At 39.7% G+C, this 14,674-nt stretch overlaps 1 protein-coding gene across 1 annotated transcript in view; it reads right to left on the bottom strand.

Moving 5' to 3' along the window:
- The window catches only part of TMPRSS7 (transmembrane serine protease 7), a 30,209-nt gene that overhangs the window by 704 nt on the left and 14,831 nt on the right, over window positions 1-14,674 (bottom strand). Inside the window, 8 exon segments of the mRNA XM_027648804.1 lie at window positions 1,517-1,653; window positions 3,420-3,688; window positions 3,864-4,041; window positions 5,995-6,111; window positions 7,232-7,342; window positions 7,955-8,062; window positions 8,907-9,043; window positions 13,126-13,232. Of these exon segments, the coding sequence (XP_027504605.1) occupies window positions 1,517-1,653; window positions 3,420-3,688; window positions 3,864-4,041; window positions 5,995-6,111; window positions 7,232-7,342; window positions 7,955-8,062; window positions 8,907-9,043; window positions 13,126-13,232 (1,164 nt within the window).

Raw genomic sequence — 14,674 nt, 5'->3', positions numbered from 1 at the left:
TTTGTTTGTGGGTTTTTTTAGTTTAAAGAAGGAAAAAGAGCCTAAATGTCATCCTCTAGTAGATACAAGTCAACAAACTAACAAGTTTAGGCTATGTAATGTCTTTGCAATCAGATCAGTTAAACTGAAGTCTGTAACAGACTTCAAAGTTTTATACACTATGTCATAATGCCGTAGTACAGGACAAAGCAACTAGGACTCTTCCTTTATAGGATGTTCTTGTACAAATACATTGGTAGAGCTTCAGGTAAAAAAAAAAAAGTGCCACCATTTGGGGAAAATTGCTTGGACCAAGCTTATACTTTCCTGTAAGAACCTGCTGTACACACAATATCTCTGAAAAAGACACCAAGTATAGCAAGTTAAACCTTACCAAAACACTGAATGCAAGAAACAACTTCCAAAAGCAAAAAGTGAGCTGGCAAAATTCAATGTTTTGCAAGAAAAGTGCCTTCCTTCTAGACATACATTTTGACAGAGCAGAAAACTGTTTTCTTTTAACAATTAAGATTTTACATTTACTGAGGTCAAATTTTCATTTCTTTTCTTTAATTTCTAGGACAAAAGAAAAGTGGAACACCGGCATTTTTCACACATTTTGATCAGCTCTAACTGCCAGACACAGCCACAAATCCTTTGCCCTTACAAAAATACAGCCAGAAGGCCTGTAAATTATGCTTTTGCTTGGCTATATTTTGAGTGGCCTTACAGAAACAAAGTAGCTGCAGAAACAAATTCTCCAGTTAGTGAAAACAATACTTAATATCAGTGGTCTCCCTAACCTCTAAAAAGCAGCTGGTACATTATACTCCCTCAAAACCCTCAGACATTCCTTGCCTGAGACCCATTGTAGTCTCTCTGACTTCTACATAGATCAGTGAAAGCTAGAACATTCCAGATCTCCATCACTAAAAAAATGGTTTATTATTTTAGCAGAAAATTAACCACTATTTTAGTAGTAGGTTTATATAAGTTCAATATAACATCTGTAATACGAAATGTTATATAAATATATATTGTATGTATACACACACACACACAGTTTTACTACCATTCACTAGAAGTAAATTCAGAACCTCATATTTATTATCTTTCAGCTTTTCCAGATCAGAAATAATTTACATTTGAAAATTTATGCCCAGTTATCATTGTCTCATTATACACTCCAAGTTGGAAGGGAGGGATCCTGAAAAGAGACAAGCTAGTTTCTCATTTTTTTCTTCAACTGAGAGCTTCTTATGCCAAAAATTGCCTGACTTCAGCTTGTTATTGGGACTTGCAAATTGATTGGCTTTTGGCCTGCAACTGAAACTTAGTGATGCTGCTTGTGCACATAAAGCAGCAGAACTCTGAAAGCACCCAGAGGAGAGACTTGCTGACAGACAATTCTTATATTGCTCTTTTTCAGAACTGAAACATACTGACCACAAAGTGGTCTGCCACTCAATTCTTACACCTCAGCATGCAACAATGAAAGACAAGATATGCTCTATGCAAAGTGTGCTGAGATACATACTTTACACCCATCTCTTTTCCCAGACAATAGCCCAGCACAAAACATCCTAGCTGTGATAATCCCATATGTGGAATGACATAATGTCTGGTCAATAATTTCTACCTCTGCTTTCTGAAGAACTGCTGAACCTTCATCATCTGGAAAACAAATTCAAAGAAGAGTGATTCAACAGAGCTTAGCATTTTACTTATCTATTGAAATAGAAAACAAATCTTCAGAAAATATCTACGGATACTTTAGATCACTGAGTTTATTTCAGATTCCAAACAACTGCAATAGAGCAGAATGCTTCTTCTAACAGGCAATTGTATAGTGTGGTTTTTGGTCCTTTAGACACACCAAATACAATGGCATAATCACTAAGGTTGGCCAAAAAATTTTTTCTTTGCTTTTTGCAAAAATGCCTCAAGACTTCCTTATTTGTTCTCTTCTTATTTTTAAAAGGAAACAGGATTTTACAAAGGTATTTGGATCATCACATGACAGATTTGCAGTTAGGGCAGTATATCTGAAGGAGCCGAATCCAAGATTAAGATTATGAGTCAGAGTTTCAGAATGCAAGTTTTGGCAGTGTTAAGAACTTGGACATTTCTCAAAATTTGGTTCTCTCTGTCTGAAAGATTTGGTAAAACATCTTTTTGCTGTAAGATATATACTTTCAGAAAAACAGAGTTAAACCTAATTGTCCCCTCCTTTTAATGCAAAAGGTCCAATCTCATCACCAGTTGATCCTCTCAAAATCTGGGTACAGCCAAAGAAACCTCACCTATATATTCAATTATGAAAGTGTTGGTTTACATAACAAAGCTCTGTTTCAGGATTTGATAAAGCTAGTACAAGGTATACTTTAACATTACTTAAAAGACTGATTTGGCACTTGTATTGTGTAGAATAGTGAAGGGAACAGAGGAAAACTGGGGGAAAAAAACACTTTTTTTTTTTTTTTTGAGGCATTGCATTTCAAGTAACCAGCTTTTACATTGCACATATGACTAACCAGCAGCCCAAAGAGAGAAACCACACCGTGCATCCTATCTCAGTCAGGTGGTTGCTCTTGGTTTTCAACCATATATTTGCTCACAGCTATTTATAGAGAGGCTGGATGTAACTTAGCATGTGGGAATCCTGGCTGTGAGCAGCAAGTCCAAACACTGGAGTTTAATGACTGCTGCTGCCACCTTTCACCTTGCACTGGCTGGGCCAGCACAGTGGCAGCAGCCCCGAGAGGGCAGGTGAGGTTGGCCCTGGGCAGATGCAGACAAACCACCTGGCCCACGTCCCTGCAGTGCCACGAGTTATGCCAAGGGAAGTCATCACACCCACACTGGAAGAGCTTTAGGAAGGTGGCCATGGGAGGAGTGGAAGGTACCACCATTCCCACAAGGCAAGAGGCAGGTCAGGACAAGCTGCTGGGAAGGCCAGCCCTACCCCTGCCACGGGGCAGTCCACGATTACAGTGTGGCTGTTCTGTCAAGCTGCAGTCCAAGGATGGAGCTGGCACCTCACAGCCAGGGTCAGCACTACAGGGCTGCTCAGCCTGAAGAGGTTGAAAGTGAGAGAAGAAAGACAGCAATTTCATCTCCGTGCAGCGAGCAGTACAGGCTCCAAGGGTAACAAAGGCAAAAAACAACACCACGTTATTTCAGATTAAGTGTAGCTCCTTGCAAGTCTTAGCTAACAACATGACCCAGAAGACTTTCAGATCCATGGGACCAGTAGCCAATTTTCCTGAACACATGGCACCTACTTGCATAGGACAGAAAATTCAAAACACTATTATTTTCTGCACACCTCAGCAACACACAAAAGCTGGTGTCCTGCACACCCCCACACACATACCAGCTGTGAAGGCTGCTGTTTACCTGGGGGAAAAAATTAACTCAACTGAAGGGATAAAACTCACCTGTTTCCTGCTTTTGGCCCCAGCCTGTTATCCAGCACTTGTCACCGCTGCGGACTTTATGGGAAAAGGGAGGCACACAGATTGGCTGGATGACATGGCTCATTGTGTCTGGCCACGGCTTGCTCAGCTGCAGCAGCGCAATGTCGTAGTCGTAGTTCCTGCTGTTGTAGTATTCATGGACTATGATCCGTCTCACCCCAGACACAAACTTTGCACGGCCTTGCATTCGCATCCCCATGTGGGCTCGCCATGCTCTGGGGTCAGCCAGCCTGCTTGGGAGCACACAGTGAAGGCATTTCTTTAAAAAGTACCTCAAAACACCTGCAGGCAGCAGGGCAGGCGAAAGGTGAGGGCAGCACCTCCATGCAATTCAAACTCTGGGATCTAGAGGCATTTGTGGATGCTGGTCGTGTTTGGGACAGAGTCAGAGGGAAGATTGCTTACTTGCTCCCTTGAAAGCAGTGAGCTGCAGACACGAGCCATTCTTTTGAAATCACTGATGCTCCACAGTAAGCAGCTCCCACAAAATGAAGGCTGACCTGCCAGGGCCATTCACCTTCCTTGGTGTTTGAGCCACCTACAATCCTAGAGATGAGATTGCTGATCTTGCTACTGCCACAACCTGCAAGGGATATTTCAGGTTATAAACCCCATCCCTAGTGCTTTTTCTTTAGTGAGAGGGCTTCCCACACAGGGCATGAAATAATCTTGAACTTTGAAATGTTTGGAATCTATTTCCTTGCCCTGTTCTAATCTATTTGACTACTCTATTACTGAAACAAGAGGTGACTCCAAGTCAGAAAAAGCACCAGTCTAGAAAAGTTCCTTTTCTAACTCTGCTACAGAAATTGGCCTCTGAATATTTCTTATGTCAGCAACGTCAGAGGATCCATTGGTTTAATAATAAGCATCCCAATGAATATATAAAACCAGACAGTATCTCTTTTTGATACTGTCAGCCCTGACCTGAAAAGACACCATCAATAAGGAAGTTCAGCATCATCAGAACACTTATTTCTTGCCAAAACAGTGGGAGTGATACAAGAAAAATGTATGTGGAGATTAGACATTTGTTACTTCAGAAATAAGGTGGTCCAATCATTAATTTGTATGGAAATAACTGACAGCCTGTCAATGCTGTCTATTAGTAACAGGTGAAGAAGTCATATCTCAGCACAAAAAGCTGTACTCTAATTTGAAAAGCAAGGAAGAAAGACCCTTCTGTAGGGCTTTGTGTCCATCCCTACTGCCTGCACATAAAGTTTCTGCTCAAGAATTTTAGTCCCACACAGAGGTGTTAATATTTCTGAACACTTTCCTACACACAGACAAAAAGTCAAATGCAGCATTAATGTTTCCAGACAAAAGTAGTCATATGGCTAGTCTTTTAAGATATCCTACTCTATCCAAGGCAGGTGCTGGCAGATTTGAAATACAGGTAACATGCCAAAAGCAGCTGAGAGCCAGGCAAAATCGTAAAATCATAGAATGGTTTGGGTTGGAACGGACCTTAAAGATCATCTAGTTCCAATCCCCCTGTCATGTTCAGGGACATCTTCCACTAGACCAGGTTGCTCAGGGCCCCATCCAACCTGGTCTTGAATACTTCCAGGGATGGGGCATCCTCTTCTCCAGGCAACCTGTTCCAGAGTCTCAGGACCCTCACAGTGAAGAAGTTTTTCCTTATACCTAACCTAAATCTACCATTTGTCAGTAAAAAGCCATTCCCCCTTGTGCTGTCACTACACGCCCTTATGAAAAGTCCCTTTCCAGCTCTCTTGTAGGCCCCCTTCAGGTACTGGAAGGTGCTAAAAGGTCTCCCCAAAGCCCTCTCTTCTCCTTGCTGAAAAACCCCAGCTCTCAGCCTGTCTTCATATGAGAGGTGGCTCCAGCCTTTGGATCATCTTTGTGGGCCTCCTTTGGACTTGTTTCAACAGGTCTGTGTTATATACTTCAAATACCTGAAAGCATTAAGTTTAAGCAGCTAATCCTAATCCCACTTTTATTGCTACTGCAGTAACAATAATCTGTTCGCTTTAGAGCAAAGCAAACTGCAGACGTTGTACAGAGGTTACTTTAGGAAGATTTGAGACTAGAACATAGCTTGACACTATGAAATACTGGGGTTTTCACCATCAGGAAGAATGAAAGTGAAAAATTTGTGGGTTTTATCTCATTGCAGCTGTATCATCCCTAAGTCCAAATACAGTCTGACTTCAACAGAAGTACCTGGCATCACTGCAGGCAGCAAAAACGCTGCCTCACCAGCTAGCCAAGTTCACTCTGCAAGTAACCCTGCTTCCCCAATCCTTAACATAGCTACAAAAAGCAGTACAGCTGTTTAAGACTCCCCATGTCTTAGACTGTAAACTCACCCTCTCCCAAGAACTCAGGAAATTCTGCAAGCAGACCTGAAGTGAACTGATAGCTGATCATTACCCCACTACTATAGAGAGAATGCAATAAAAACTCAGTACCTGCAGCATGAGTTGTACCCACTCCAAAACAGGAATAAAGGGCTTTATTGTGCAAAAAGTTCAAAGTTCAGAAAGATGAACGTTTGAGAGGAACTTACTGCAGCTGTTCTCATCGCTTCCATCAACACAGTCCACGGTCCCATCACATTTTGCATATTGTTTCCTAATGCAAATATTATTCCTGCACTTAAATGAGTGGTTTGTGCAAGGAATACCTGAAATAGTTGTGGAGAAAAAAAAAAAAAGAAAACCATCGCCTCAGCTTAACATGTGAAGAAATGTCTGCACAGATGAAAGATTCATACATGTATTAATTGATAGGAGGGAACATAGTAAAAAAAAGCACTTTGAATGGGATGGCTTAAGTTAACCTCTAATTAGAATAAACTATTCAAGTAGAACTGCAACAATACCAAGGTGTACATCAATTTGGACAAGTCTGAACTAAGGTTTTGTCCCATCCTTTCCCATAGCACTCATGAACATGGATATAGTAGCAAAAATTAGATGTACAGTGTGAGGCTAGAAAGAGAAAACATCCAGGGTTCTGGAAAGAAGCTCTCCTTTATATTTCAGTATTAAATGTGAAAAGAAAGACTGTAGTGAAAGCAGTATTATTAACTGTATTCAGTAAAACTGAAAACTCTAGCCTTGGCATTTTCCTGTTTCCCTGTGGTTTGCAATAAATGAGGCCACTCAAACCCAATCTATTTTTCTTGTCAATACACAGAAGTATCATGTAACCATTTACACAGACTGTCTAGTCAGAGAGGTCAAAACCTTGCCTTCAAAAAGGTCACTTGCAGCACTTACCAATTGTGCTCCCTTTCATGTCATGGTGTTAATTTATTCTAAAAAGTCCAAGAAAAGTCTGATTCAAGACTTTCATGGGCCTACTGCTAAATTTACAGCTTCCATAGAATTTTAAACACATTAACCTTATAACCCTGAAAACTGTTCCAGAGAAGTTATCATTTTTATAGTTATTTTACAGTTGGCAAAACAGATGCAGGAAATAAGTTGCACAGCTTATGCTTTAAAGAGATAAAAGCAGGGACTCAAGCTTCAAACTCCGAGATCCCCATCCTGCACCCAAAGTACTTAATTCTTCTGCCAGTATTTTGCCGAAACAGGTGTTTGTGAGTTCATTAAAAAAATAGTTTAAAATCAATAAGGACTTGTTTCTAAGCATTTTAGAAAATTAAACAGAATTATATAGCCTGAGTGAAATTTGACAGTGCCTCTCAACTCTTTGAATGTAGCATCCAGAATTCAAGTCAGGGGGAGATAGATAATAGAAGAGAGAAAATAAAATATTTAAGAGAGCAGTCTTACTGTGGGTGCAGTTCTGCTCATCTTTTCCATTCTCACAATCACTTACTCCATTGCAGGCAACCAAATTATCCTGTATTGCGAAGCTGGAGTTACAGTTCCACTCAGGGACAACTTTAAAAACATAAGTCAAATCAGGTATAGAAGCATGCTTGTAAATGCTGACACTAGTCTTCTGACTATGTCTGGGTACCACTTCATACCCTCACTGCATGGTACAAGGATGGGTGTGAGTGCCACATTATGTGTGCAGGAAATAAAGTGCAGGAGTTCAGTGACTTCCCCCGTTCACACATTGCCCCGGGCAGAGTTGGACAAGTTCTAACGCGCTTTCACCATGGATGTTTAGTATAACTTTCATGTACTCTATTCACCCCCATTTGTCACTTCCCCCACAAAAATAACTCATCTCAAAATGGAACAGAACTTAACTAATAATTGCCAGCATTTATGACATGAGGAAAAACTAAAATATAGTCTATTACAGCTGGTTTTGCACATCCAAATTTCTTCCTTCTGCTCTCCAGTGTCATATTTCTTCATTTTTTTGTTTTGTCTCTTGTCAATTAACTATTATTTAAGCACTGGAGACTGATTTATAGTCTGTACCTGGACAGACAAAGGAAGCTGAAAACATCTTTTTTTTTTCCCCCTAAAAATTTCACCCTGTTTCAGTTGCCTTCTAAGACAAGATAATTCATTAATTTCTGTCAAGTGAATACAAACCACAAAAGAGTTCATCGCTTTCATCAAAGCAGTTGTTTATGCCATCACAGCGCTGTAGCTGCTGGATGCACAAGCCAGTAGAACACTTGAAATATCCAGGTGGACATGCTGGAGGTTAAAAAAAGAAAAAACAACTTCAAATTTTTCTTTTCCCAAATATTGCCAGCTCATTTCATTTTACAGTCACTAAGCTATTCCAAGGAATGACAAAGTTGATCTAAATCTAATAGAACTGTATACATTGCCAGCACTTAAACTGAATTCAAATGCTGAAAACCGGGATTTGAAGAAGAGGAAAAAACATCCTTAAAGTTCCAATTCAGCTGTTCCTGGAATATGTACCACAGGCTCACTAGGGCTGGACCAAATCAGCCAGTGTTTTATGACACAACACAAGACTGCTTAGAATGCCATCTTCTTCTAAAGGACAGTCTCACTTCCAATAACTAAAATTTGCAGCACTTCACAGTTTTGGTAAGTAACCTGCATGGTGCTGAGGTATGAACTACACAAATGCTTCCTTTTAAAATAAACATGAAATAAGCAGTTGATTATTTGGTACTCTCTCTTCATTACCTGGAAGCCTTTGTAGTAACAGAAACATTAAAAAAAAAATGTTGGGGATAAAACCAAAGAGGAACAGCAGACTTCAACTGACCGCACTGTTGTCAGAGCCACACAGGAAACTTTAAGGACTGTGCAGAAGAGAGCAGACTGTACATGCAGGACCACCAGAGCATGCTGCACAAGCCCACAAACCTTAGATGCACAGCCTTGATGAGCTAGAAAAGGCACTTTGTTTGCTAGTCATCTGATGTAGTAAGATCAGAACAGAAAATGAACTAAAACCCAACAGGTAAGTTCCTTAATTAAGTCCTAGTGGACCCCAAGAAAACGATGCTTCACAGGTCTCAAATGCAAAGCGGGGTTGAAAAGATAAAATCCATCTTACGCTGGCTGATGTTGTAGCTGCCATACTCCACCAGAAGTGGTTTCTCAGAGACCTTCGAACTGCACTGAAGCTCGACATGGACAGCAGAACTCGTAATGTGGAAGACTGTTTGGTGATCAACATAGTAACCACAGTACCTAAAAATGTTCAGCAGAGTTCTAAGCAGCCTTCACGTGAAAATTGCCTTATGTGCAATTTAAATGTCAACAACACTGAAATTCAGCAGTACAGTCAGCTGCCATTCATTAATTACGAACCAAAACTTGAAGCAGTACACAAATTCCCCAAAATGCTGGTCAAAATCCTTCGTGACCACACGCAGACAAGCACAAAGTTTTGCCAAAAAGTCTAGAAGAACAGAGATGTAACAAACATGGGTACTTCTGTCACCATTTCTTATATCTGTCTTCAAAGGATTTTGATTTTTAAGAAGACTCAAGTAAGTTTGGTGTGAGGGTAAATGCCAGCACAGTGGGACATCAAATTTAGCTTCTTGGATTTTGAGGATTGCTCCTAAATAATAGTGTAGAAAGAGATTGGTATAAAATTGGTCCAACTTCATTGAAGGCAGAGGGGAATAGATTTACGGAAACTGAATATATTCTTAAGTAGTCACCCAGCTTTCCTCCACTATTAACATTCTGGAAATTTACCTTTGAATGTCATGCCTTCAAATAACTAGTCTTAAAAATAATCTACTTAAAGCTGTCATTTTGGCAAAGAGGTTCCTTGGACTTCAGCCTAGGCACCACCTGGTTGAGAGAAATCTAAATGTTCCCTGATATCAGTAAACATTTAATTCATCCACTGCTAATGAATTCTAACATCCCTTCCCATCAAAGATGTTGCAACTAGCATTTAGATGCAGCGCTAGATGGGGGGAATACAAAAAAAACCCAAAACAAACAAACAAAAAACCACACAAAACCCCCAACAAAAAAACCCAAGCAAACAAAACCACAAAAAAACCAACCCCCAAAATGAAAACAAACAAACAAAGTCTCTTTAACAAGGAAAAGGTTGCTGGATCGTTATTTAAAAATTAGAGACAGTTTTAGACCAGTGAACATTGACAGTACAGGTTGTTCTAGAAGCAGAAATAAGGACCCCCTCCTCTATTCAACAAACTGCCTCAAAAATACAGCACTTATGAGAAGAACATCTGGCTTTCAGATTCCTGCCAAAAAAAAAAAAAGTACTTATGAGCTTAAACAGATTTAAGAGCAGAAGCAGCAGTATTGATTTTTAGCACACTTGGCACACACACTTGCTCCTCAGCACTGCAAGGACACAGATTGCTGCTAAAATAAACACGAAGAACATGAAAATGGATTGTTGTATTGTTAAATGGACTAGTGGACTATTAATCAGAGGTAAATATTTCCCTCATGTATTTTGGTCACATCAGGCATTGCACCAGGACTACTCTTCATGTCAATGAATGCAGACAAATTGGTCAGTGATTTCCATGTGGATGGGTGTTGCCTACGTGTCCTGTGCATCCCAGTGAGGTGGGATTTCAAAAATGAAACATCCTGTTAACAGATGTAGGAGATTCTGTTCCAGCAGTGTGAAAAATAAAGGAAGAAAACAATTTAAAAAACAGACTCCTCCTAGACATCCTGAATGCAGATGCGAAAAAAACCCAGTTAATTTTACAGCTTTCTACTATAGAAAATTGTAGAAAAACCCAAAAAACAAAAACCAACAAACAAAAAACCCCAAACAACAACAAAAAAACCAAGCCACCAAACAAACAAGCAAACAGAAAAAGTAAAACCAAGCCAACAAAAAAAGACAGCCAAAACACAAGATATACCAGGGCTATGAGTTGAATACAGAATATTCTGAGTTGGAAAGGACCCACAAATATCACCAGGTCCAACTCTGAAATGAATGGTCCATACAGGAATCAAACCCACAACCTTGCTGTTATTAGCACCGTGCTCCAACTGGGCTAATCTCAGAGTGCAGACTTCCTACTACAGGAAGTATAATTCTCACTCATTTTAACATCCATCACCAATGCTCCCAACCTAAACCAGCTTGTCAAAGTACATAGCAGAATGCCACCTAACCATCTGATTGCTCTCAATTAGCCCACGGACATTTTCTGCATTTCTCCTTCTGTCAATGACTTTGACATCTTCCCTCCAACAAACCTTAGCACCATTTTAAAAACAGTTGCAGTCTGCATTGACCGCTTGTCAGCCACATAAAACAACCTCATCTCGCCAGAAGCAGAGGATATCTGTGCCCATCTGTGAAAGAGCTGAAACAGGTACACTGAAGGAACCACCTCCTATACACAGTGAAAAATGCCATATGCTCATGGGATTTGTAAGACAAAGCCACTGATCCTTAGGAGCCTTCTGCTGGAGTTTTACTAACCATATCTCCATGTCCAAGGCAAATGGAGGTTGCAAGGCACCATCTGTAACTCTGTGCCATTGATACTGAGAGAAACTAATCAAGGGGATTCTGTCCCATATGTTGAAGGAGGGAATGGGATACTTTTTTCAGGGGATGAGCAGATACATGCATCCTGTAGCAGAAACAATGGGATGTTGGAACAACAGTTTTAAGAAAAGTAAAGCACTGTCAAACTCTGTGTTCACATAAACCTCTAATATTTTGCTTACAGAGACTCACTGATATTTCTGCCCCTGAGAATTTTAGCAAAAGCAGTTCATCAGCTTTAACTTCTTTGGCTAGACAGTGGAACATCTGTATGTCCACTGGAAGAAAAACGAGGGAGAACTGTATGGCTGTGTTCAGTGTCTCTGGGTAGATAAAACTCTCCCTGAAGGTCTGAAGGAACCTTATCTGCACCATCTTCTCGGTAGCAGTCTTTACTAATATCAGTATCCTGAAGCTTCTTAACCTTTTGCACCTGAGATAACAGCATTCTATAAGCTGCAATTGCAGAAAGCTGAAAGGTGGGGTCCCCCCCAACCCTCATTTCATTAACCACTAAAATGGGGAAAAAAGAAAATAAAATAACACAAGGTTTCATGCTTTAAATCATACTATTTTTCCTTGAGAAGTAAACACACAGAACAGAAAAGCAAAAGTTCAAAAGCCTTATTTTCAGTGAAAGAGACACTTTCAAAGGAAATCTTGTCTTAGTCTACACATATTATCAGCAACTTACAACAGAAATCAGGAACATGTGCTCTTGTGCAGTACTTCAAAAGTAGCCCTAAGTGCACTTCTAAGTGTTATACTCTGACATTTTGTTCTATGGAATGTATAATTGGTAGGCTTATTGAAAAACTTCTCTTTTAGATAGAGAATCCTTACAGTATGAACCCATTATCATTTTTTCATCCAGCTTTTACCTTTATTTGATATCTCAGCCCTCCCAAATATCCTGAATCCTTACAATTCTGTCTTAAAAAGAACACCAAAAAAACCCACAAGCACACCAAATGTGTTGTGTTTTGACTGGTGTTTTTATGTGCCCATCTAGTCCAGCAACCAATCTCCATCAAGGCACAATTTTAAGAACTTCAAATTAAAATTTATCTGTCTAATTAGAAGATGGTATCAAAGAATAGAGAAAGTTCTTCTCCTCTTTGCAATTCTTTCAGTTACACTCACTAATTGACTTTTCTTAGTTTCGGTAATGAGTTCAGAAACTCAGTTTCAAGAATAATCTTACAGAGGTTTCCATTTGAACAAAGTTCAAAAAAAAAATAAAAAATCCTATGTGCAGTTTCTCTTTCAAGAGCCAGTGACTGGAATGAGGGAGCAGTTACTCTTCTATTCCCAATCATCTCATTGCAACAGCTTTCACCAAGAAGTTAATTAGATTTGCCGTCCTCTTGAGCAATTATAGCATTAAGTTACACTTAAAAGGTCTGTAGCAGATCCAGTTCAATGACCCCAGAAAACCTGAAATTATTTTAGGGTTCACAGGACATCCATCTTCACCCAATTCTTTCAATTTCTCTCTCTTCAGAGAGTACCAAAGGCTCTTGTTTTCATGTTTCTGGTACTTTTCAATAGAAATATATATAAAATAATACACATATATATATGTATATAAGTAAATATATATAAAGATTTTGTTACATCATCAGCTAAAATGAAAGAATGCTAGGACAAGGCAGTGAATTATTTCTGGTTTTGTGGAAACTTTCTGAGTGAGCTGCAGTAGTAACGGGAAGGTTTACTTCTGCATGGATTATTAATGTAACAGTACCAAAATACTTACATGTGTTCATTAATTTTCCACCACCCTCGCTCACAGCCTTTAATATTCTTCTCACTGATGGTATAGTTATGAAACTTCAGAGCTATACCAAGGCTCTTCTGTGGAGTCTGTTGTGAACAAGAAAGACAGTGAACATAAAACACAAAAGTCTATAAACTTATCTCAGCAATCATAGACCTTGGCAGTGCCACACTCTGGGAGCTCTGAGCCAGCTCAGCAGCCAGCACTTGAGACACATGCCAGCTATTCAGTCTTGAGTAAAAGCAAAGGCTGGCACAGCCCCACCACAGCTGCAGGCTTTCTCCCCCTCTAGCCAATCTCCTTTTCATCTTCAGAAAGCCACTGGCCAAAGAAAGCAGCATTTGTATCAAGACCAAAACACTCAAGCAAATCCAAGTTTACTTGTGTAGAGACACAGAGACCCAGTGGACTTTAAGAGCTAAGATACTGCATGGAATAACTGTGTTGTGTTACCTCTAGCACAATACTGTAGTCTTCTTCTAGTACCCGCTCAGCCAAGCATTCTTTAGTACTTTACAAAACATTTTTAAGCCCTGCAACATCATGAGTGTTCATAATTAGTTAGAAGTTCCTTTATTAAAAGGAACAGAACCTTTTTGCAAGACAAGGCAACATTCATTTAAAAACAAGGGCTGGTTCAGGGCAAAAATCCAGAAATGAAAATTTTTCTCCTCCTCTCTTGCAGAAAACACAATTTGGCAAATGAGGGAAGTTTCGTTATTGAATGACTGGGAAATTAAACTGGTTTGAGCAATAAATCTCGCAAGTTGCCCATGTTAAGTACCTAGAAACCTTTCCCTCAGAAGTCCAAGGTGAACTAAAGACATTGCATTTAGCAAAAAAACCCCCAAAACCAAAACCCACACCTTATCATTCTAGAAAAGGAAGAGGCTGTAGGTCATGGCTAGCTGGACTTGATTTCTATTGGTGTGATTTAATATGGGCAACCACTAGCTTTACAAGTCATGAGTAACATAAGCAGAGAGATTGGTAAATAGTGGACATCATCATATCCATTGCCATATTCCTTAGAGAAGAAAACACGGAAGAGCAAGCCCTAATTTTAGCAGCACTAATAGAGAAATATTCATGACAGAGAAGGCATGACAAAACTTTTTTAAACTGATGGAAATTTTCACAATTTGTTTTCAGGGAAGTACCTGAAAAGACACCGAAAAAAGGACACCAAGTTAAAAAAAGTCTGTGGGATTGTGCTGAAAGGACAGACTATCCTGAAGACAAATGAAACATATTAGACATATAAGAAGACATCAGAGAAGTGGCAGCAATAACGAGGTTAGAGGAGTCTTTTGTACACAAGTTTCATCCAAATTTCTGAGAGTGGGAAGAGGAGAGTTAAAACCAGTCAAGTCTTATATTTGCTGAAGTGAAGTAATTCTGCAGGTTGAACATCAAAACTTATCTCTTCACCTTTATAACTAGACAGCTTGGGAACTATGTTCTCTCTCTGTGGGGGATTTCGGCGGGACTGAGCCCCTGAGATGGAACGAGAGAGACTGGCTGAGAA

This window comes from Corapipo altera, unplaced genomic scaffold, assembly GCF_003945725.1.
Source record: "Corapipo altera isolate COAL_440 unplaced genomic scaffold, ASM394572v1 58, whole genome shotgun sequence".
Taxonomy (NCBI): Eukaryota; Metazoa; Chordata; class Aves; order Passeriformes; family Pipridae; genus Corapipo; species Corapipo altera.
The sequence above is the reverse complement of the archived record's forward strand: the minus strand, read 5'-3'. Positions and strand labels throughout refer to the sequence as shown.